This window comes from Pipistrellus kuhlii, unplaced genomic scaffold, assembly GCF_014108245.1.
Source record: "Pipistrellus kuhlii isolate mPipKuh1 unplaced genomic scaffold, mPipKuh1.p scaffold_m20_p_18, whole genome shotgun sequence".
In the NCBI taxonomy this organism is placed as follows: Eukaryota; Metazoa; Chordata; class Mammalia; order Chiroptera; family Vespertilionidae; genus Pipistrellus; species Pipistrellus kuhlii.
In genome coordinates this window covers 14026499-14051829 of record NW_023425493.1, presented here as the reverse complement: position 1 = coordinate 14051829, position 25331 = coordinate 14026499, and the positions used below count along the sequence as shown (strand labels likewise).

The window sequence follows — 25331 nt, the reverse complement described above, 5'->3', positions numbered from 1 at the left end:
ATCTTGGATTTAAAAGAGGATTATTCTCTTGAACTCCAATCACCTGGAGAGGTGCAGTGTGATACCCATTCAGACTCTGCCACTCCCCAGTTGTATCACTTGAGAGATTAATTTACTCTATCTTCTATTTATAGATTTCCTCTACCCCACACATCTATAATAAGATTTAAATAAGATAATGTATGAGGTAATGTATTTAAACCAGTAAAGACCCATGTAATGCTAATATCTTATTAATATCTCATGCTACACAGCTTAGAATTAAAGCCAAGGCCTGATAAATGTACTTTCCATGCATTATCTTACTTAATCCTCCAGCAACTTAATTGGATAGATTATTTTACCTGGATGTTACAGATTAAGAAACTAAGAGCTAAAGACAATCATTAATTTATCAGTTGCTGAAGTTGGAGTCATGCTCAGCTCTGTTTGTCTTCAAAGCCTTGCCATATGGGATTCTATTTTATATCCCATCTAAAAAAAGGATAATATGCAAAGTAACCATCACTCCATCACAAAGATGGCAACACCCATAGCCACAAGATGGCGGTGCCCAGTCCTCTCAGCCCTGCCCAAATCCCCCAGTCCCAGGGGGGCGGCTGTTGAGAGCGGGCAGCATGAGTGGCCAGGTGGAATGCTTGCTTCATCACTGTGGCAATGAGGCAAGTATTCCATGCCCGGCTGTGGATGGGCCTCTGGGCTGCATATGCGGAGTGGCCAAGCCCCGCAGAGAGCTATTGGCACATGGATTCATGCGCAGGGCTACTAGTCTTTATATAATAAATTATTTTTATATCCTAAGTAATGATAAATGATTGTTTAATTCATTCTTCCTTTTTTCCTTTTAAAAGATCCTGATGAATTTGAGCAAATATATGAGCCTCTGGATGTCAAAAGTAAAAAGATTCATATAGTGGACAGTGGCCTCACATTTAACCTGCCTTACCCCTTGATCCTGAGGCCTCAGAGGGGAGTCGATCTCATCATCTCCTTTGACTTTTCTGCAAGGCCAAGTGACTCTAGTCCTCCTTTCAAGGTAAGAACAATTTATGTAGCATTCTATTATCTACCACATTCTTTGCATGCCTTGTAAATATCTTGATTTTTTTATTCCAATTTCTTATCTCATTAGCCTATTGTCTACATTAAGAGTACTCAAACCCTCTTCTGCTTACAAGAACTTTTTTTTAAAATATATTTTATTGATTTTTTTTACAAAGAGGAAGGGAGAGGGATAGAGAGCTAGAAACATTGATGAGAGAGAATCATCGACCAGCTGCCTCCTGCACACCCCCCACCGGTGATGTGCCCGCAACCAATATACATGCCCTTGACGGAAATCGAACCCAAGACCTTTCAGTCCACAGACCAACGCTCTATCCACTGAGCCCAAACCAGTTTCGGCTAAAACACGGTTCTTGATCTCCATACATTTTAGCTTTGGGGGTGTTGGGAGAATTTTATACCTAACAGACATTTTGAAGGAAACCAAGAAACTTACTGTAAAATAGTTATTTGGGTTTATGTAAGTATTTAACAGTGCTTTATTTTTTAGATTTAATTAATAAGGTTTAGAAATGGATGAGAAATATGCATGACGTCCTTTGATAGGAGATTTATATAAGGATACATTGGTGTGCATCTGAGTAGATGAGCAGGGAAATAAATGGGACAGGTTGGAAACGTCACAGAGATGGTACAGCAATGGCAATAAGCACATCGGAGACACCTGGGCATGATCTAATTAGAAATGATAGATATAAAGCTCCCATTGGAAGGGCGTTAGGGGAGAATTTAAAATTAGATGATAGAAAAGAGAGACTCAGTGAAAGGTTTCTAGCAGAAAAATGACTTCATGAGATTGGAATTTTAGGATGATTAATCTGAGAGTGGAGAGTGGAGGACAAAAGATTAAGATTAAGAAGGCTTCTCTGTAATCCAAGCACAGGCCAGTGAGGCACAGTGCCAAAGTGGATGACTATGAAAACCAAGAGCAGGTTGTATGAGCAGCAGTGGGGAGGTGAATTTCAGTAGATAATTCTGAGGCGACAGCTTAGGAGCTAGTTTGGGGGTAAATAATTTTTTGTTTGTTTTGTTTTGTTTTGTTTTGTTTTAAATATATTTTATTGATTTTTTTATAGAGAGGAAAGTAGAGGGATAGAGAGTTAGAAACATCAATGAGAGAGAGACATTGATCAGCTGCCTCCTGCACCCCCCCCACTGGTGATGTGCCCAAAACCAAGGTACATGCCCCCGACTGGAATCGAACACGGGACCCTTCAGTCTGAAGGCTGACGCTCTATCCACTGAGCCAAAGCGGTTTCAGCGGTAAATAACTTTTAGTCATATCACCTTCGGGAGTATAAAAATGTCTGTGCCATCATTTTATATGTAAATCAGAGATCTGCCACTTCTAAGAGCTGCTGTTGGAAGATTTATTTATCTATTTATTTATCTATTTATTTATTTATTTATTTATTATTGATTTTGTACAGAGAGGAAGGGAGAGAGAGAGAGTTAGAAACATCGATGAGAGAGAGTCATGAGAGAGAGTCATCAATCAGCTGCCTCCTGCACACCCCCCACTGGGGATGTGCCCGCAACCAAGGTACATGCCCTTGATGGGAATCGAACCTGGGACCCTTCAGTCCACAGGCCGACGCTCTATCCACTGAGCCAAACCGGTTTCATCAGGAAGTTTTATTTTTATTTTATTGTTTTATTGAATATATTGGGTAGCATTGGTTAATAAAATTAAACAGGTTTCAGGTATATTATACAATTCCATAATACATAATCTATGTTCACAATACAATAGAGAGCCCAGAATTATACTCACGTCTTTATGGTCAATTAATATTTGACAAAGGAGGCAAGAACATACAATAAGGTAAAGATAGTCTATTCAATAAATGGTGTTGGGAAAACTGGAAACAAGTTTTAGAATATCGTTTTGTATATCTAAAAAGAACCACTGTAGTTTGTTAGTTTGTAACTGTACTTTGATTCATTATTTCTAATTAGGAAGGATATGTGCTCATTGTAAAAATTTTGAAAATTTAGAATATATCTCAAGTGCTTCTGCTATTTGTAAACAATAGCTGCTTACATTTTGGTATTTTCTTTTAGTCCCTCTTATGCATGTGTGTGAGCACCAGGATCACATAGCTTTGCACACTGCTTCTTTCTACTTAAAATTATATCAGGATTTTTTTCCCCATACCAGTAAAAAAAATTTTAAACATTATAAACACAGCATAATACTTCTATTGTGAATATGCAAAAATTTATTTAACACTGCTTTACTTTTTAGATATAATTAATAAGGTTTAGAAATTGATGAGAAATATACATAAAGTCCTTTGGAAGGAGAGGAGAAATGCCAATGTAATAACTGGATATATGCAATATGATTTTATTAAGGTGACTAAATCATTAATAATTTTATATTTTTGAGACTGAAATATGAATGTCATTTGTAATTAAAAAAAAAAAAAAAAAAAAAAGCAAACCATACCCCGGCTAGTGTGGCTTAGTGGTTGAGTGAACATCAGCCTATGAACCAGGAGGTCATAGTTCAATTCCCGGTCAGGGTACATGCCCAGGTTGCCGGCTTGATACCCAGTGGGAAGCATACAAGGAGGCAACTAATCACTCTGTCATCATTGATGTTTCTCCCTCTCCCTTCCTCTCTGAAATCAATAAACATACATTTTTAAAAAGCAAACCATAAATGCTAGGCAAAATATTAGAACCATTAACTTTATTTCACAGCTACTATTATTAGCATTTCATAAGTATAATTTTCAGATCTTGTCAGGGAGATAGAGAATGATGATATCTGGACTTTTGATAAAGGCAACCATTTTATTTATTATATCTGTATTGTAACTAGCCTTGAAAGTTGATGACATCAATGTCTGTGATACTATTTATTTTTAGATTAATAGACACACCCTATAAATAGATCAGATATAAAGAGCCTTGTGAATCTCAGTAATACTCTTATTATTTGATTTTTTAAAAGCAGCTCTATGTTTCATTTTGTCATTTTTTGTTGTTGAACATTTAATAACTTAGGTATATGCCATGCAAATTTAGCTTACCATTAGGGTCCATTCAGGAATTATTCTAATAGGATTATTCTTTAATGTTGACCAGGAATGTAAGCCAGGGTCTTCATTTACAAAATAATCAGATTGTAAAATTAGGAAAAAACACCTTTGGATCTTTTGAGAAACAAGTAAAGAAGATAGAAGAATTCAGAGCTTCCAACTAGATATTTTTCCCCTTCACCTTACTAAATTTTATGGAGAGTAATAGATTAGCGTTATTGTGCTGTAAATTATGTTATTGTACATTATATTGCCTTTTATCTAGCTCAGTTTTTCAGTGCTCTTTTAAATGCTTAGTGACCAGAATCCTGAACAATGAGTTCATTCTCTTAAAAATAAAAGGAAAGAAGGAGGGAGAAAAGAAAGAGGCAGTGAGAGAAGGAGAAGGTGAAGAGAGGAGGAAGGAAATTTGAACCAGTCTTTACAAAATGAAAGAAGTAATGTATCTAAATGAACTTTATCTCCTGATATTTCAGCCAGGGTAAAAATTCCATTTAAACCCACAAATAATGGGGAAAGAATCAGTGGTTTTCCATATTATCTTGATTTATTTATTGACATTAGGGCTTGATCATTGTCTTAGCACCTCCACATATGATCTACTTAGGATTTTTAGATTGATTCACACCATCATGGCCAAACCAGACTTAGCTTTGTGGGCATCAACCCACTGTGGCTGATAAAGAGAACCCCATGTTAATAATTGTAGCTTTTCCAGATTTACCTCTGGTATTGATTTTCTGGGGTCACCATAACAACTCACCTCCATCATGGTGGCTTCAAACAACAGAAATGCACTCTCTCACAGTTCTGGAGGCCAAAAATGGAATCAAGGAATCCTCAGGGCCACACTCCCTCCCAAGGTTGTACAGGATAATTCCGCCTGACCTTTCCCAGCTTCTACAATAGTAGTGCCAGGCTCTCCTGGCTGGTGGCCGAACAATTCCAATCTCAGTCTCTTCCTTCTCTTCTTCTTATCAACACTTTTACGTGGTAGGACGTTTGTCATTGGATTTATGGCCCGCCCAGATAATCCATGATGATCTCATCTTCAGACCCTTAACTTAATTACACTTACAAAAATCCCTTTTCCAAATAAGGTTATATTCACAGGTCCTAGGAGGTTAAGGCAATTTTTTTTCCTAATTTCATTAAAAAAATATATATTTATTTCAGAGAGGAAGGGAGGAGAGAGAGATAGAAACATCAATAATGAGAGATGAGAATCGAACCTGGGACCCTTCAGTCCAAAGGCTGAAGCTCTATCTACTGAGCCAAGCTGGCTAGGGCTAATTTTACTTATTTTTTAGAAGACTGTCACTCAGACCACTAAATCTATATTGGTCCTTGAGAAACATATTATCTTGTGATGAATACAAATATTCAACATTCATTTTATATATATGCTTTATTTATTTTTAATCATTATTGTTGAAAGTATTACATATGTCCCCTCCCCCCACCCCCACCCCCCATTGACCTCTTCTAAGTGTTCTAACTTCCATCCCCCCCCTCCCCACCCTAGGCCTTCACCACCCTATTGTCAGTGTCCATGGGTATGCATATATGCATAAAAGTTCTTAGGCTGATTTCTTCCTAACCACCCACCCTTCCCCTGCCTGTAACCTCTTAGTGAAGAACTAACAAGAACTGCAAAATGTTACGTAAATTCTACACACGATTAGACATAGAAAATTATTTTCATGCATGTTGCTTTACAAAGCTCTTGGATCCTAATACCAACGTGCTTTTATTAGAAATGAGGATGGCAAAAAAAAAAAAAAAAACCCACACCTTAGAATAATGACTTCTAAATTATAGTTTCTATCTCTTGTATCTTACGTTAGTTGCTTCAATAATTTTTAAAGATTCTGTAAATGTATTTACATATGTACACTTCATAACTTTCCATAATCTAAAAACTGCTTTAAAACAATAAGAAACATCTTAGAAAGTGCATATCCTAGGTTTGTATAGAGAAAATACTCATTTCTTATAAAGAAACGCTAATTTATCATAATAGATAGATATAAATATATTTCTTATTTATAAATAGATAAAACAAAAATGTACCATTCATATTATAGTTTAATTATATTTCTGTTATTTAGATTGTCTTCTGTCTTTCAAGATGTTTTATTCTCAAAAATGAGCACAAACATTTTACAGAGTATTGCTTTGAAGGATACTATCAAATTGTTCTCTCCACAGAAAATCATTTTAGTTAGTACTGTGTAAATTTACCATGAATTAATCTCTGGAAACCTGAAGCACCTGAGGTGTCGAGTAACAACCAAGATGGATAGCTTTCCTAGAACAGTCTGGCATATTGCTCTAATGTGTGGAGCCACAATGTCTTCGCTCAATGCTTTCTTTTCAAACACTCTTTTCAAACTCTTCTGTTCTACTCATAGTCTGTGTCATGTTTCTGTCTTTACAAGCAGAGAAATGAGACGTCTTAGAGGATACGGTTTTTCCATCCTGTAATCTTTGAGGTCACTGGTTTTAATCATTTCCACATCAGGATCATATAAGGAAAGGGAAAGTTTCCATCACTTCCGAATTCCAGCATAAAATATCTATCTAAAAATAACCTGGTCTTTTACCTCATTCAATTCGCTTTTCCTCTTTCTCCACACATCCTTGGTCATCCTCTTGAGTCATGTTTGTAAACACTGGAACGCTCTTTTTGCTCTTTAGTCTCACGCAATTGATTCACACTGTGAACTTTTGCTTTTATTTTGATGGTGACACGTCTTGAAGGAATACCAGTGCTAGATAAGAAGCAACCAGCTGAGTAATTCAACTGAATGGGGAAAAGGAGTCAGTGATAAAAGTTTTCTCAAATTTCAAGCAAGAACGTGCTAATATGCATGGGATTTGAACTACAATCAAATAGGGGTGGGCAGAAGAAGGTTTCCAGTTGTGAATATGTGAAACACAGTTTATTCTTGTGTTATTGTTTAATGATTGTATTATTTTTCCGTATAAACAACTGGAAACCTACTTTTGCTCACTCTGCATTTAGTTTGGTAGTTTATGAAACAAACGCTTTAATGGACTTTAATGCTTGAATATAAGATTTAATATTAAATCTTTTGTTCTCCCATATGTTTATTTCTTTGTAAGTGGTTTTGAGGGAGAGTTTTCAAATTCATGACTTTCCACAACCATCAAGAACAGTGAAAATCCAATGAAAAGGATATTTTTTCTCTAAGTTTAAGGTGCTATTTTTAAGTAGTATTTCTTTTCTGCCCCAGGTGATTTGGCTCAGTGGAGAGGGCGTCCCAGGTTCGATTCTGGTCAAGGGCACATGCACAGGTTGCAGGCTCCATCCCCAGTAGGGGGCATGCAGGAGGCAGCTGATCAATGATTCTTTTTCATCATTGATGTTTCTATCTCTCGCTCCGTCTCCCTTTCTCTCTGAAACCAATAAACATATATTAAAAAAAAAAAAAGTACTTTTTAAAAAAATAGAAATCACTGAGGTTTTGAAAACACATTAGCTTATTTAGTCCTCACAGCAATCCTGAGAAAGATAATAGCATTAACTCTATTTTATAGGCTATAACATGAGATGCAGAGAGATAGGAACAGGTGAGATATACCTGCAGAGGGTTTGGGAGTCCACTATTTCCGGGAGAGTGGATAGCCTGGTCCGTGTTTGTTTGCTTGTTGTCACTTATGCTCTCCATTGTACCATTAGCAGAGTGTCGCTGCATACTTCAGCCCTCAAATAATTCTAATAGCAATCTTATGAGATTGTGTATTATTATAACCATCCTTATGTTATATTTGATGGTATTGAGTGTGGAAACATTCAGAAATGTGCCCACGGTCCCATAACTCACACTTTAACTCAGACAATCTGGCCCCAGCGCCCGTTTCTGACTTGTCCCATTCCCCCGTAAGCTGATATAAATAGAAATAACCTTGTTCGCCGCATGTCTCTGTGTTGATTTATATCCTCCCGTTTAAATGTAATATCACGTGTGTGCTTACTCACAGCCTTAGTCAGCTTCGATGCAGAAAGAAACTGAAAACTCGGTGGCCGACAACAAATATGCATTTCTTGGTCACGTTCTGTGTCTGCAGCTGCAGATCAGCTGCTGTGGCTCTGACCCAGGCGTCTTCTCATTCTGGTGGGGAGGTCCAATCCTCTCCCCAGGAAGGGAGCCTAACATGTGAAAACAATCGCAGAACCCTCCCCGCTCCTGGTACCTCTGTACCGTCCACGCTTGGCCACTGCACATGTACTGATGACTTGTCATAAACAAAACAACCCCCCCCCAAAAAAAAAAATACAAACAACTACCAAAAAAATCAAGCAGAGTAACTCAAATATTTTTGTATACGCAAAAGTTATGATCATTTGTGGTGTGGAAATGACATAGGTAAAATATTTTTTGCATACATAACATGTATTAATTATTATTAGTTTTGTGTATTGATATAGGTAAAAATTCAGTAACAGGTTCATTGACTCCTGAGAGTTAAAAAAAAAAAAACATTCACAGGGCCGAAACTGGTTTGGCTCAGTGGATAGAGCGTCAGACTACGGACTGAAGGGTCCCGGGTTCAATTCTGGTCAAGGGCATGTACATTGGTTGTGGGCACATCCCCAGTGGGGGCTGTGCAGGAGGCAGCTGGTCGATGTTTCTCTCTCATAGATGTTTCTAGCTCTCTATCCCTCTCCCTTCCTCTCTGTGAAAAATCAATAAAAATATATTTTAAAAAAACAAACATTCACAGTGCTTAAAAATGCTCAGAATCCATACTGTTTTTTTTTTTCTCTTGTAGCAATTACATCTATATAATTTCATTCAGTTCAGTTCATTAATAAAATTTCCAGTGCCTCCTATGGACCAAGTCTTGAACCAAGAATTAACATAATAGGACTGAGTTTATTCACAGAAGACTTTTAAGGTTTTTGAGATTGAGCTTCCTGAGAGGAGGGTCATAGTCTGTCTTAGCGAGAAGCACAGTGCTAGCACACAGTACACACCTAGTGAATATTGAATGATGGCCAGACCAACTGAACAAATGAAGACCGGAAATTCCCAAATGCCTCTTTCCCTCTCTTCCATAGGAACTTCTGCTTGCAGAAAAGTGGGCTAAAATGAACAAGCTCCCCTTTCCCAAGATCGACCCTAACGTTTTTGATCGAGAAGGGCTGAAGGAGTGCTATGTCTTTAAACCCAAGAACTCTGATATGGACAAGGATTGCCCAACTGTCATCCACTTTGTCCTGGCCAACATCAACTTCAGAAAGTACAAGGCTCCAGGTACGTGGAGAATAGGCCGTATTCTGCAAAGGAGAGACCTGGTAAAGGAGCAAGTCTCACATTAAGCTGGTCTACACTGGCACTTGCTGTACTGGCCATTACAATGTTGAATGCTTCCCTTCCCTTGATGAATAACTGCTATCTTAGGACCCTCAAGTGCTCCCCATCTTTCTCACTCCATGATCCCCTAGGTTCTTCACAATCCAAGAACTGAAGGGTTAATAACTGGCTCAATCAGCTCAGCCAAAAACTCTGGGGCTTTACTTCAATTATGTTTGCTCTGATTGGTTGGGGCCTTTATCGTAAGGGTTAGTTAAATACTTTGAATATCACCATTTAAGGGAGCCCTTATTTCAGAACAAATCATGCAGAGGTTCTGGGAATTTGAGCTGACCACAAGATGAATGTAATTGAGCAGCACAACATGGCTGACATGGCTGGTAATTTCATGTTGCCAGGTTATATTTCATAGAAAAAGATTTAAGTTCAAAGCAAGTCATACTGTTGTACCACATCCAGAGGAGCCCATAAGCTCTTTAGTATCCTGGAAAATATTGATCAACCAAAGGAGAGCTGGAGGTTGACAGGCAGAATCCTGAAGGCCTAAACATCAGACTATTTTAGGAGCAGAATATGTAGATGTAAAAGGAAACACACACTAAAATAGTCATGGGGGACTTAACAGGGAACTATGGAGAAGAAAGTGATCTTTTTTCTAGATGGCAAAGGAAGACAGAGCAAGGATGGATATGGTTGGGTGTTTTTATGACTCACACTTAGTTCTTGAACTTGAAACCTAGAGAATTTTCTATCGCTGTTAATTCTCAAGGCTGATTAGGGCATGAAGAAAATTAGATAATGTTTGGTTTTGGGTTCCCCCAAAAGCTGATTCTGAGCAAAGGGTTCAAGTGCATATAGTTCATTTGGGTGAACTAGAAGTCGGCTACGAGGAAGAGACTTTCTCCTGCTGGAAAACGCTAGGAAATGGGATAAACTTATGCTGCAGAATCATCCTTCCCCTTACACAGGACGAGGCAAGGGAATTCGAGTGTTTAAATCCTAAGTCCTTAGAGTGTTTGGCTGCCTGCTGCCTGCGAGGAGTGATTTATCGTGTTCTGGGCCTTGTGCTGATGAGCTGATCAGACTTCCACCGTTGCAGGGGGGGGGGGGGGGGGGGGGGGATAGGAGGCCCTTAGGCACAGAGGTGCAAACCCTGGCAATTGGAAGTTGCCCATCAAAACATAGGAGTCCTCACCCAAGCCATATGATGGGGACACTATGATGTATATACAGATTATATGACCTCAATGGGGGCTCCCCATGTTACGTTTATGACTCTTTGTATGTTTTATTCCTGGGTTTTAGAGATATCTTGTAGTTTTCCAAATATCCCACTTGAGACTTTTTTTTTTTTTTTTTTTTTTTTTTTTTTTTTTTTTTTTTTTTTTTTTTTTTTTTTATATTTAGGTGTTCCAAGAGAAACTAAGGAAGAGAAAGAAATAGCTGATTTTGATATTTTTGATGACCCTGAATCACCATTTTCAACTTTCAACTTTCAATATCCAAATCAAGCATTCAAGAGGCTGCATGATCTGATGTACTTTAATACCCTGAACAACATCGATGTAAGTATCTCCTCCAATTATTGACAATGTCAAATATTTCATATCACATGACCACAGCAGTACTTCTTTTTAATTAATTAAAAATAAAAACAAGGCTTATGAAGGATACCACCCAAATTTTACCATTTTGTTTTTCATGAATTATTAATCTCCAGAAGAACCTATAAAATTCACAAGTAAGAAAACCAATGCCTCCACATGGGCAGAGAATTCATTTTATACTATCATTTCATTGTTTCCAAGAGCTGTCCCCACATAGCATGTAGAAGCAACTTTATATCATGTTTATATCTCAGACAGGCTACTTGGGTGACTTTGAATAAGGTACTTAAACTTTTTGGGCCACAGTTGACTCATCTCTAAATCAGGTGTGTAGCAGCATCTATCATAACGGCAGTGGCAACTCTTTAACCAAGTGATGTGTGAACAGTGCCTGACAAACAGAAGCTGCTCATTCATTAAATGGGAACCTTACCTATCTGTGTCTGAATTCTGTACCACGATGGATATACTTCAAGATCTTTGCCAAGCCCAGAATTAAGAATATAAACTGGCCCAGCCATCTTGGCTCAATAGTTGAGCTTTGATCTAAGAACAAGGAGGTCATGGTTTTTTGTTTTTTTGTGTGTGTGTGTTTTTAAAAAAAATTTTTTTATTGACTTCAGAGAGAAAGGGAGAGATTGAGAGAGATAGATCAACATCAATAATGAGAGAGAATCATTGATCAGCTGCCTCTTGCACACCCGCTACTGGAGATTGAGCTCACAACCCAGGCATGTGCTGTTGACCAGAATCGACCTCCTGGTTCATAGGTCAATGCTCAACCACTGAGCCATGCCCATGGCCAGGAGATCATGGTTTGATTCCCAGTCAGGGTACATGCCTGGGTTGCAGGCTTAATCCTGCAACATAAAGGAGACAGCGATCAATGATTCTCTCATCATTGATGTTTCTGTCTCTCTCCTTCTCTCCCTTCCTCTCTGAAATCAATAAAAAAAATATTTAAAAAAAAAAAAGAGAATATAGATAGGTCTTCCTAAGTAATAGCAACGGAGGCAGTAAATAGATGTTGTTTGAATGAATGGATATAGGCTTCCTCTTAAATTATATGACCACTGAAACTTGTGTTCAAGTAATCCCTGGTTGTGTGTCTGTGTGAACATGCACCTGAGTGCACCTCACACCCAGCTAAGACTTCCAGTTTTCACTGACATTTTATCCCTCCCTTGATAACTCTTCCTTGTACCCACTTTTTACCGAGAAAACATAGTTTATCAAAACCAAAGCTTCTTGATAAGTGATGATAAAGAACAACGAAACTGCTGCGGTAGGATGCTGGAGACTCCATCAGGCTCACATTAGCCAAATAATGCATTCCCACACCATTTGATAGAGCAGGTTACTTGTGCTGACTGTGGACTGTCAGAGCTGCTTGAAATTGGACACTGCATATAAACTCTTTTCATGGAAAGACTTGACTGCCAGCTCCTTAGGAAGACACTTTTCAAGTTTGAGGCCAAGGCACATTCTCATCTTCAATTCATATGCGGGCATAAATTTTCCCTCTGGAGAGGCTACGCCGTCTCTGACAGCTGTACGCTTCAGTGGCTGCATTTTCCCCAGAGATCCTGGCTGGCCCACGATGGGGAAGCTGGATTCCTGAATTCCAGTTACTCTTCGGAAAGCCTCTGCTCTGCCAGTGCTCACTCTGTGACAGCAGCCTGGGTCTGTCCTTGGCGTCAGGTTTCTGGCTTACTCAACCTTCCCAGATTCCTTTCCCCTGACTGTCACCCAAGTGCTTTCACCCCAGTAGTATTTCACGCAACCTGAAATTTGGTGACTTAGACTAAGAGACGTGTGGTATGAGGGAAATTCGGAAACTCTGGAGTCAGACCAAACTGGGTGTTCAGATGCTTGCTGGCTGCCTCTTGGGCTGCGTGATCTTGGGCATGTAGGTTAATCTTTCCAAATTCCACCTTCCCAGGGAAACCACGCTACCTGCCTTACAGATTAGGGTGAGGATTAACTAAAACAATATCATTTAAGGGCATCTAAGGACATTCAATAAACAGAATCAGCTAATGGGATAATGACAGTAATTGTTATCATTGTTCATAGTGCCTTCTGCTCTTAAACTATAGATGGAAAACAATGACTTGCCTTCTTTACCTTGTATCTTCCAGAGATACTGAGCACAATGCCTGGCACCTAAAATTCGCAGTAACATTTTTGTGAATGATTTTTTAAATGTAATTGAAACTGGTGAAGAATTTAATGTGTTAGGCAGAGGGGATAGCAAGGGCGAGGAGACAGCCTGGAGGCAGAGCTCCTGACCATGGAGAATCTGTACAGAGTATGTGTCTGGCCAGAGAGCGCGGCCACCGGCTCTGCTCATGCATTAACTTTCATCTGGAGGAAATATGACCTCTGGGATCTGTAGGACCTCGTTGATTCAGCCATCACAAGAAAATGTACTGCTATGCAGTCCCCCTCATTCAATGTATCAATTCGATAGGCACACTCTATAAGCCCATTGTGTGTGAGTTTATTCAGCATATGTCAATGATGATAATGATGAGCTTTTAAATTTTGTTTTCAAACAATTCTATAAGGTGTTAAACATTAGATGCTAATTAAAATGAGGAAAAGCTCATACCCAGACATATGGGTACTTCTTAATTTGGTATTTCTTCATCATATTGAGTATCTAGGTACAAGTTAAAGTTTTCATCTTTTCAAAAATAATTTAGAAGCTTTTAAGTATCATGGCCTAACATAATTGGCCCAAATTCATCTATCTACCTTTAATGTTTCCTGTAATCTCTTTCCATCATATTTCTTCATTAATTCAACACATTTATTGAGTACCTACTGTGACAGGCACTGTTTTAGGAAAGAGGGATGTCACAACACACAATACAAAACAACAAAAACACAAGGAAGTTTTGAGTGCTTCAGCTATTCCAGATGTTTCCTAGATATGCCATGGCCTTCCATCTTCAGCCTTTTTATAAGTTATCCTTCCATGGAGAATGCCCAATCTTTCCACTCAACTGATAAAATCTTATCTGTCCTTCGATTCAACCCAGGACTCACTGTCCCCATGCTTAATTCCTGCTTAATTCAACATTTAATGATAACCTTCTGTGAACTCATTAATTTTACAAATATTTATTGTTTCCCTTCCACATTCTAAATGTGGGCATCAAAAACGATAAGACGTAAAAGGTCGCTGCTTCCCCAACACCGGTATTCATTCCTTGGGAAGGCAGAGATTAACCAGAAAATTCTCAGTAATTTAGACCAGTATGCCTTCTTGTATTTTTCTATCTTTGTAATTTTTATTTCTTTCTCCAATTAAATACTATAACTTCCTCTTTGGGCTCACTTTTAATTTTTCTGTTGGAATTTAACATTTGCTTGTGGATTATTTCCAAACTTGCTGTTCTACATCTGTTCCTTTTGGAACTAAAACTCATTCCTTTTACATGTTTTCTTTTCTGGTTCTCTGCCCTTACTGCCAAAGATTTAAATGTTCTGGAACAACAGTGGGGAGGCTAGTGAATGACACAAGTGAGAAATGACACATGTCACATATAGAGGCAGGCAATGGGGATGTGAGGGTAAATGCTAGGGTACCTGGCAGAGAAGATTTGGAATCTCAATGGATTTCAGGGGTGAATGAAAGAGGAAATTAGATATAAACACTACTTCTAATTATGAAAAATCAGGAAGATTCAAAAATGACATATTGCTTTTTTGGGGCATCAAGTTGTACCATGTATCATGCTGGAAATTTTCAGTTTAGCATCAGATATAGTATTGGGTTTAGCCACTTTGTTTATATCACACAGAATTATAAATCATAGCATATTGGTGTTTTTTGCAGTAATCTGAAAAAAAAAATCTGGTTAATGGTTTCATAGTATTAATGTGCCACCTAGTGGTTCAACTTGCACATTCTCATTGCGTATGATTTGGGTCTTTCAGAATTGCATAAATATTAATTTTAATTTATAAAAAATGTCCTTTTTCCTAGAAACACCTGCCAAGGTCCAATTATGGAAAATACACTGACTATTGATATTGATACTGCTAACTTTTTGTGCTCATGAATTCATTCTAAAGGAATCAACAGTTTTTTATCAGGATAAATCTCCCCTTTGATCTTTTATAGGTTAAAACTTTTCAGGTGTTTGGAAAGGAAATAGCTGATTTTTATTTTACTTAGTACTTCTCTGTAATAAGAGTTGATGCATCTTGTGCTGCTGTGTTGAAGGAGAAAACTTGGTGATTTGATCTCCAGAAAGGAAGGGAGATATTTTTTTCCTTTTAAAACAATTTTTAAATTGCAGTGTAAATACTATTTTCGGTGTCTATGTGGCTTCTTTATGTCCTTAGTTCTAGGAGTTCTCTTCAGCTAGTCTTCAGATGGTTCTCCAGGTTGATTGTTCCATAAATTAGTTGTAATTCTGATGTGGTCCTGGGAGAAGGCATGTACAATGTTTACCTACTCCTCCATCTTGACCAGAAGCACAGGCGGGGAGATTATTAAAAGAAGTTGTAGCAAGGGCTAGGTAACTCTTTTGATTAGAATGTCGTCCCAATATGCCAAGGTTGTGAGTTCAATCCCTGGGGTCCCCAGTGAGAGCACATATAAGGATCAATCAATGGCCCAGCCCAGCCCATGTGGCTCAGTGACGGAGCATTGACTTATGAACCAGGTGATCCTGGTTTGATTCCCAGTCAAGGCACATGCCAAGATTGTGGGCTTCACCCTATTAGGGGGCGTGTAGGTGGCAGCTGATCAATGACTCTCTCATTAATGTTTCTACCAATCCCTTTCCTTTCCCCTCTGAAATTAATAAAAATATATTTTAAAAAAGAGAATCAACCAATGAATTCATACATAAGTGAAACAACAAATGGATGTTTCTCTCTACCTCTCTCTCCCTCTTTCTCCTTTTCTCTCTCTCTGAAATCAATTATTTTAAAAAGTGTTAACAGAAGACGTGGTAGGACACATTTGATCTCGGAATTGATTTGCCGACTTTTACCAAATAATAAGCCTACTATTGGCAATACCTGGTGATTTTGCTTCTAGTAAATATTATAGCTTCACATTTATAGTTCAGCTTGAAAATAATAACAAATAGAAATAGACACTAGTTATGGAATGTTGCCTATGTGCCAGGCACTGTGCAAAGTACTTTTTACAAATGATCATCAATCCCTACAAAAGCCAAGATTCGTATGACTATTCTCGTTTTAAAGAAGAGGAAACAGACTCAAGAATTTCCGCTAATTCCCCTTGATCTCACATAGCCAAAATGTGTTGCTCCTGAAGGCCAATGCTCAGGTCTCCCTCCCAGGCCAGAAGCCTCTTCTGTTGCAATAGAACAAACTGTGTTTCCCTTACTCTTGGGTAAATGGGGTCAGCAAATATCTTCTTTAAAAGACTCCATAACAGTTGAGCCCAGTTTTCTCAGAAGACAATTATCCAGACAGGGTGGGCAGTAGCTTTACAGCTGTTCATATGGAAACAATACAATAATTAATAAATAATACAAGAATAAACTGTTTCACCTACTCACAACTGCACACCTGCTTTTGCCCACCCCTCCCTATATAAACTTAAAAATCACAAAGCAAATAAAGGTGCATATTCCTGTGACAGGCTCCCTTCCACAACACAACTGCTTATTGTTTCAAGTTGCTATTAGAGAACAGGGGAGCCTGCCCATCGGGCCCGACATGAAGTCGCAGAATATTACTTTAATGAGAATAATACCCCTATTATTAAGCTGCATGAGAATAATACCCTTATTAGTTTGTTAGATTAACCAATGATGTTGATTATGTAAAAATATACTCAGCTACATCCAGGCCACACCTCTCTCTTCTCCAGGCATTGAACCTGGCTTTCCCAGAGAGATCGGCTGTGGGAATGGGGAAACCCCTCTGTGCACACCTCTCCAAGGCCAAGTGGGCCACACCAGCTCTGGGTGGGAGGGGGCCATGGGATCCTACACTGCTCAGACTTGCCACATACTCCTCCCCAGGGCAGAGGGCTTAAGAACGTGTGGATAATACGTTAATGTTGCTTAGAGATCCTGGGGTAGAGATGAAAGGGGGTTGTAGGCTGGCTATCCCTGTGACTTGTCCCTGTGTCTGAGACTTCTCTCTTAGAGGTGTCATTAGGATGAAATCCTGTAGTCCCATCCTGGGGAATGGGCCTTCCTGATGGTGACAGAGTTCTAAAAAGGCAGCAGAGCCAAGACTGCAATCCACACCTCTCTCGCGAAGCCCGTTCCCATTGCTCTACAGCAACTTCTTCAGCCAAATCCCAAATTTTCTAGATGTTTCTAACTAGGTTAACCTCATACCAGAGAAGCATGTGATAAGTGTAATAGCAGTTCTTAGAGGTTGCAGTCACCATTCATTTGAGTATATGTAGAGAATATTCTGAATAAAACATAGCCATCATCAATAAAAACTCGAAGCCCAGTGTTTTCTAGATAAAACATCCATGTTTTATAACTGTATCTATTTAGTTGAGGAAGCAGGGAAATTCACCAGCAATGCCTTTTCTTTTCGTTAGGCTTGGGGGAGCCACTTCCCTGCGGCTCTTCATTTCCATTTGTCCACTGACTGTAAATTCTAGACTTAGTAATTGCTGTTTCTTCCCTCTTATTGCCTTCCCAATGGAGGACAGAATGAAAATAAATTTACCATGTTATGACTATTTTATTCCCAATTTTATCAGCACAAAACCTGGAACATTCCCAGGATAGATTTTTGTCTGGTAGGGGAGGGAAGAATGTTTGAATATGAGCTTAACAAAAGTGTAACGGTGAGATGTTGAACTTAAATATATACATACTAGATGCCCGAGGCATTAAGATTCATGCAGAATGGGCCTTTCTTACCCAGCCTGGAGCCGCCTTTCTGCCTTCCCACACTGCCCAGAGACCTGGAGCGGCTGGGGTGGTACAAAACACCTGCATCATCGCCGTGGTGATAATGCAAGTGTCCTGCCCCTGGCCACTGAATTCCCATGTATGCAAATTAACCCACCATCTTTGTGGGGTTAATTTGCATACTCCTGGTTGGCTAGTGGGCATTGTAAAGGTATGGTCAATTTGCATCTTTCTTTTATTACTGTAGATACTATAGTAAGAAGATTAATTGGGTTTGTGTTTTGAGCAATCATGTTTAAATGAGTTCAGAGCAGCACTAATGATACCTCTTTTGCCTCTATTTGCAGGTGATCAAGAGTGCCATCCTTGAAAGCATTGAATACAGAAGACAGAATCCATCTCGTTGCTCTGTTTCCCTCAGTAACGTTGAGGCAAGAAAATTCTTCAACAAGGAGTTCCTCAGCAAACCCCCAGCATAGTGTGTGTACTGGAAAGGGCCAGCAATTTCTGACGCTGAGGCAGTTTGAAATTCCATGACAACTGGATCAATAGCACAGCACAGACATTAGTACTAATTATAAGAGGCCGATTGATACTCAACCAGTTATTTATATAAAGTTGCATAAGAATAATACCCTTATAAGTTTGTTAGGTTAACAGATGATGTTGATTATGTAAAAATATATTCAGCTACATTTTCTATCAGTATGAATTTCCTGATGCAAATGTAGGGACATAGACTATATTTTCAGACATTCCTTGCCAACTATGTTATGTGTCCTATTTTTATAATGTGGTTTCTGTTTAGAATATTTAACTTATCAATCTCAATACATAAGACTTTGCATTGTGTGAGAATGTTATTCACTGACTGGATTCATGCCACAAGACAACACTATTTTTTATTTATATCTGCATTTATACATTTGCGAAATAAATACATTTGTTTGCAAGTTAGCATGAGGTAACTGAGTGTTATTACTTTTAACGAGATACTGCACTGTGGCTATGAAAGATCTCAATTCATGGCTTTCAAACCAAAAAGTTGTTCATCCTAAATTCATATGTGAAACCTATCATTTTAAATCACAGCTATTTTTCTTGCGAATACATTGCTGAGCAAATGGTATATATTTATTCAGCAAGTAGAAAAAATGTAACCGCTTCTAGTTAAACCTTTTACTTTGCTGATATTATCCTGGACTGTGTGTCCTACAGGAAGCACCAGAGGGAAATCCAGGTGCGTGGCAAGGGCTGGATATGCAGACTTGTCCTAGGGACAGCCTGTATTGCAAGAATAAGGCCTTCCTTCTCCTCCTTCCTCTGACTTCTCTTTCTTTCAGCTGGCTATTCATTTGGTTTTTCCTTCACCTTTCATTCACATTTCCACCCACGAGGAAAGACTAAAAACAAAAATAAGGAAGGAGGGAACACTTGACAGCTCAATTCTTTCACCGGTTGATTTATGCTCAGGACAAATGAGTGCTTAGAGCTGTTCATGAGGCAAGATCTGGGGCTACAGCAGCGGACAAACCCGACCCAGGCGCCTCTCTTCAGGGACCTGGCATTCTAGTGGAGGGGACCAACGATAAGACAAGTTTCTAGACGGTTAGTGGTAAGCGCTGAGGAGGAAATTAAAGGTGGGACCGGAGGAGCTGGGAAGTGATGGGGTGTATAATTTTAAATGAGGTCCTGGGGAAGTTCATAATGAGAGGCTGATGTCAGAGTGAAGATGTGAAGAGGCAGGAGCGGCAGGGACTGCAGATGCTCCAGGGAACTGCAGACCTGGCGGGAGGAGGAACGGCAAATGCGAACACTCAGGTGGAGCACCAAGTGTGTTTCAGGAAAGGGGAAGAGACCAGCGTGCCCTGAGCAGAGAGGGAGATGATTCTTTGTGAGTTCATTAGAAGAATGTATTAAATTCATGACATGCTTTGAGCAGAAAGAAAGAAAAGAAAAAAAAAAAGAGGATTCTAGCCTCAACTTGTTATCATGGTATAATCTTAAGCATGAGGACACAGCCAATGCATAAACCCAGTGGTTTTTTGTGGGGGTTTTTTTGTCGCCATCATGGGGGAAAGCAGGCATCTGCCAATGTCCGTGGCTGTACGTACACATCATCTGAATGAAGCCAGGTTTCTCAGGACTCAGAGCCTCGCTTGCTGGGACAGTGGCAAATGCAACTGGAGACAAGGAGGAGCCCGGGTTCGTGGAAGGTTCTGGAGACCCTAAGGCAGTAAGTTCAGATGGGGCCTGTTGTAGCAACTTGCTGCTGCTGCTGCCTCCTGATTTGCAGGGTAGGCCCTCCACACTGGACTCCAGGCAGGTCTTTGGGGCCTGGCCCAGCTCCACCGCCCGGAGGGGCCTGGCTCCCACGGGCCTGGTGAAGAAGTGGGAACCACACAAGGGCAGGAAAGCCTAGTGCAGGGTGACCAGGAACCTGGGACAGGACACCAGTCCCGGGAGGCCAGGTCACAGAAGCAGGGTCTTGGGAACACGAGGCATTTGCCTCATCCCAAACCCTCACCTGCACAGAGGCGCGTGTTCCCCTGAAGCAGAGCTCATGGATGCAAGGGCAGGACCAGGCAGGCTGGAGGGGAGGATTCTAGAGAGAGACCCTCAGAACCCTCGGCAGCAAGTCCGAATGCTTCTGACGGTCCTTCATTTGCAGCTCCTGCCTCTGAGCATGCTCAGGGAATGAACAACCCTCCGCAGGGCAGACGATGCAGGAGGTTGGAGGCAGACCCCAGCCTCACAGGCCTGGAGGGCCCCGCCCGCCCAGTGCAGCTGGTGCAAGGGGACCTGCACTTGGGAACTGCGCATGTGCCAGCCGCTCACGTCAAGGCCACGGACAGAACCCAGCTTGAGTCGGGGCAGTCCGGGCACGCGAGCAGGAAATGAGATACAAGGCACCTATTTACCTGCTTCCAGGCCCTAAGCAGCACACGTGCGCAAACGCCCTCTGGATAAGGCCGGGCGGGCCAACAGGTAGCGCCTAAGGAAGACAGACACCAGGAGCCCTGGCTGCAGGAGAGGCCAAGGGCTCGCAGGAACACGGCCGCCTGGGAACGGAGGGTCGCCAGGTTGTAGCTGCCGCCGCAGGTGCTTTTCCGGCCGGGCTGCCTTTGGACTGGAGACTCCGCAGGCTGCTCAGGCCCGGGAGGCCGGGGCGGGCCCAGGGCGCAGGCAGGGGTGAGTTCTGCATGCCCCCGAGGGCCCAGGGTGGCAAGGCATCCGGAACCCGGACGTGGTTGGGCACTGGAGAGTTCTTGGGGGCCATGAGCTGGGGAGAGGTCCAGAGGTGACGGTGGTGTCTTCTGGTGTCACTGTGAGAAACGTGGTGGCCGGAGAAGCCAGGACACCGCAAGACAGTGTGACTGTGGCCAGTTGACAGGTAGGTAGGTACTCCTGAGTGTGATTTCAGGGCCTGGGAGGGGAGGGAGGGAAACATGGGGTGCCTCCCACTTGGAGAACGTGCAGGCAGCTGGGCTGGGGTGGATCCCCAGCCCCACAGGTCTGGGAGGCCCTGGCTGACCAAAGCCGGCTGAGGACCTGCATATTGAGCTTGCATGGGTAGCTTTGTTCAAGGGTCACTGGCCCAGGAGTGCAATCAGTGGTACAGGATTGGGGACACAGGCCTCCGCCCGGCTTTGAGCTCTAAACAACACAAACGTGCACATTGGCCCAGAAGGCGGAGCTGGAGGCAGGCTGGTGGGTGGGGTGTCATCTAATAAGAGGCACCTGGGAGCCTGTTGTTTGGAAAAGGGAGAGATCCCATAGGCCAGTGGTTGGCAAACTCATTAGTCAACAGAGCCAAATATCAACAGTACAACCATTGACATTTCTTTTGAGAGCCGAAAACCGACTTCTGCTCATGGGCCATGAAGTTTCAATCTCGCTGTATGTGTGTGCCCACATTGGATATTTTGTGGAAGAGCCATACGAAAGGAGCCGAAGAGCCACACGTGGCTCAGGAGCCATGGTTTGCCAACAAGTGCCTTAGGCTGCAAGTCCTCTTGGCGAGCTGCTGCCTCAGGGAGACTTTAGGGCACATGTGTCAAACACAAGGCCCGCGGGCCAAATCCGTCCCGCCAGGCCTTGCAATGTGGCCCGCACCACGCTGTCATCACTGCACTCCGCTGCGTTTCCATCACAATGACAGTTTATGACTGTTCAGTAAACCATTCGGCCCGCGATTTAGGCTGGATTTTAGATTTTGGCCCCCTCTCTGATTGAGTTCGACACCCCTACTTTAGGGGCTTAGGGAGTGAGAAGTGTGGATGCAGGAGCTGGGCGGTTAGAGGTCGCCAGGACCTGGAACTAGGCCCCGGGGCCCCCCAGGCTCTCCAAAGGATGAGGCCAGACATACCCTCAGGGCAACATTCCCGCTGAGGGCAGAGTTCCAGGTTACTGAGCCGCCTTGCCAGGAACGCCTGGGACGGCAGGCAGTATTTTCTTCTAAGAGACACCAGAGTGTGCTGGTTGCGGGCAGAGCCCAGGACGCCAACACCACCAGGCAGCAGGTCCAAATGAGAGTGACTGTCGCCAATTTGCAGCAGCTGCCCAGGGTGATTTTCTGGGGGTGAGCCCCTCCACCTGAAGACTATGTTAGGACTGTGCCCCACCTCCCCTGGCCTGGAGGGTGCTGGCTGCCCCGGGCTGGCTGAAGGGGTGACATGCAGTTCAGGGCAGCGAAGGATCTGGAACCTAAAGGGTTAGGAGAAGCCCTTGCCTCCCACTGCGTCCTGACACTTTCTCCAGGCAGTAATCTGCACCAACCATGATGCTTACTCTATTCGCCTTCTCTCAGAGAGAAAGGGAGAAGGAGAGAGAGGCAGAAACATCAATGATGACAGATAGTCTTTGATAGCCTGCCTCCTGCACTTCCCCTACTGGGGATCATAGGTTGATGCTCAACCACTGAACCACACTGGTTGGGCCTGTTGCTTTGTTTTTGACAGATTTAATTGTCGTATCTCATATAACTTAAGGAAAATAATAAATTATTAACTGTTAGTGAATAGGAACATATTCAGCATATAAAATATTAACTAACAAATGTGTAAGCTATATTAATGTATACATGTAAGTACATTTCTTAGTTTGACCGCTAGATGGGAGCATTCTTCAAAAAATTGTTCTACATCCACTTGTCTTCAGTGTTTGTTTTTTAAGCAAATAGAGGTTGTTCCCAAAAAAAAAAGAAGGCAAATAGGGGATGTCTCCCCAAAAGTATACACACACTTTGAATAATTACAAAGGCAGTGTTTATTAAAATGCATTTAATTAGATTGCAATAATGTAACATCCTTTCTAAAAAGGCATTCAACCATTCTGTTCTCCATTTTGCTCTTTGCTGCAAAACAATTCAAAGATACACAGAAATAAAACGAATTGATGAGGAATGTTCACAGGTTAATGAAAACTTAGAAGTGAATGACCTACTGAACGAATCGTCCTTCAGTTTCTAACACTTTCTCAAACAGCTTTCACCAGGTTGTCCCTGAGCCTGGAACTTCTTTAAATTCCTAGCTATTCTGGGTGCTACCTGCCCTCACCCCTTCATCCTTCCCTTCATCCTAAGGCAAACATAAACCTTTTCTCCTCCGTGGTTCTTCCCCGCATCTTTGTTCCCTGTGCACATCTCCATTATAGCACTGTCCCACTGCCCAATGATTCGTTTATCTCTCTCCCCAACTCCACTGCCCAGTGGTTTATTTCTTTATCTGTCCCCCCACTTCTGAGTTACAGGGACCAGTGCTTCCGTGATTCTTCGCTGAACGGAACTCAAACTTACCTCTGTGTAAACTCTGCTGCCTATTGTACCAAGATATGATTGGGCCCCAAATTCATCAAATCAAATTGTCTTCTGGATCCTCACCACACATTCACAGTGTTGGCCACATCCATATGGGTTCAAATGCTGAAACAAAATTTAGTGACAGGGTTTTAAAGTCCCAGAGTTTCTCATATTTTTTGTGGGAAACCTTTTTAGTGTAAAGTAATTATGTGAGTTTTGTGGCAATGGTGTCACAGAAAAAGATGCAGGTAAATCGTTGCATATTCAGAACTTTCTTGAACCCATTTTTTGATTGTTAACTAATGATAAGAATAAAGCCAAATACTGTGTGCTATGGAATTTGGAGAAAGTATGGAAAACGTAGAGGAAATATACTCTTGGCAATACTTTTAAGAAGCTTTTGTGAAATTAATGTTGTCACCTGCTTTTCAAGGAGATAAACTTCTACCCAGTTTTAAAAGGCAAGCTAAACTTATCATATTGGTAGGTCCTGTGAGAAGTGAGCTATCTTGTTTGTGTATTGCATTTGGCTTTTTTGAAGGTTTATCCAATATTAGAATTACTATAAAATTACGTTTAAAGCACCTCCTATAACTATAGATTCTGTTTTAATGAATTTAATTCATATATTTTGTATAATGCAGAGTCTTCACTAGGCCAAAATATTACATCTCTAAATGAGAGGATAGCAATAAGTATAGGATGGTTATACAGTTTTCAGATTGGCATAACAATCCTAATTTTGAATGTATAATTAAAGTAGACATATTAGCTTAGGTGACAATTACAGTGTTTATTGGATTTAGAAAAAATCACTAAGTTTTACTCTATTACCAAAGCATTTTTATATTGTGCTGGTAATAAGAAAATAAAAACGAAGTAACATTTAGAGATTTCACAGTCTATAAAAAGCTCTCTTAAGTACTTTATTTTATATTGCTTGATGCAACAGTCTCCGAAGATAGGTAAGGTGGATATGATTTTTCATTCATAAAAAAAGGAGCAAAAGCTCATGGATTTAAGTGACTTGCTTGGCATTATGCAACATTAATCACATGACAGAGCTTAGCTCACAGCCCTGCTCTCCTGACCTCTAACCCCACATGTTCTCCTAGTCACCCAGAGGTCCTGACCTGGAGTCAGAGCTGAGGTCTGCTCCTCTTTCTGTCGCTTAAGTGCCATATAAACATTAGCACCGAAATATTTTGAGTTTCATTTTTCTTGTTTGGAAAATGAGGATCTTGACATCTATGTCTTTTATTTGACAATAGTGCCGCGAAAAACATTAACACTGAGAAGTTCTGTTTGAGGCATTAATGGGATCTCTAAAAAAATATATATGTGCAATGTAATTTATCCTATTGACATGTGAAGACATGTGAAGCCAGGATCATTAGTTATTGAGGAAGAGGTGCCTTTTAGTTATGGAGATCTAAGCTTAGATTATAGATTGTGTAAAGCATGAGAACCGAAATCAGATAAAAGTAAATTTTAAACTGATCAGCCACTTATCAGTAGTGACTTTTGGCCTATTATGAATAATATCAATTACCACATGTGTCTATTTTAGGGGAACATTTAAGATA

The 25331-nt window shown here is 40.9% G+C and overlaps 1 protein-coding gene across 2 annotated transcripts in view; it reads left to right on the top strand.

The window, feature by feature from the left end:
• Window positions 1–18902, top strand: part of PLA2G4A (phospholipase A2 group IVA) — a 121178-nt gene extending 102276 nt beyond the window's left edge. For both annotated transcript variants that reach the window (XM_036442178.2, XM_036442177.2), the window contains 4 exons: window positions 852–1036; window positions 9205–9400; window positions 10868–11025; window positions 18293–18902. In XM_036442178.2, coding sequence (XP_036298071.1) covers window positions 852–1036; window positions 9205–9400; window positions 10868–11025; window positions 18293–18424 — 671 coding nt within the window. In that variant the 3' untranslated portion in view covers window positions 18425–18902. The remainder of the gene's footprint in view (window positions 1–851; window positions 1037–9204; window positions 9401–10867; window positions 11026–18292) is intronic.
• Window positions 18903–25331: the final 6429 nt, after the last annotated feature.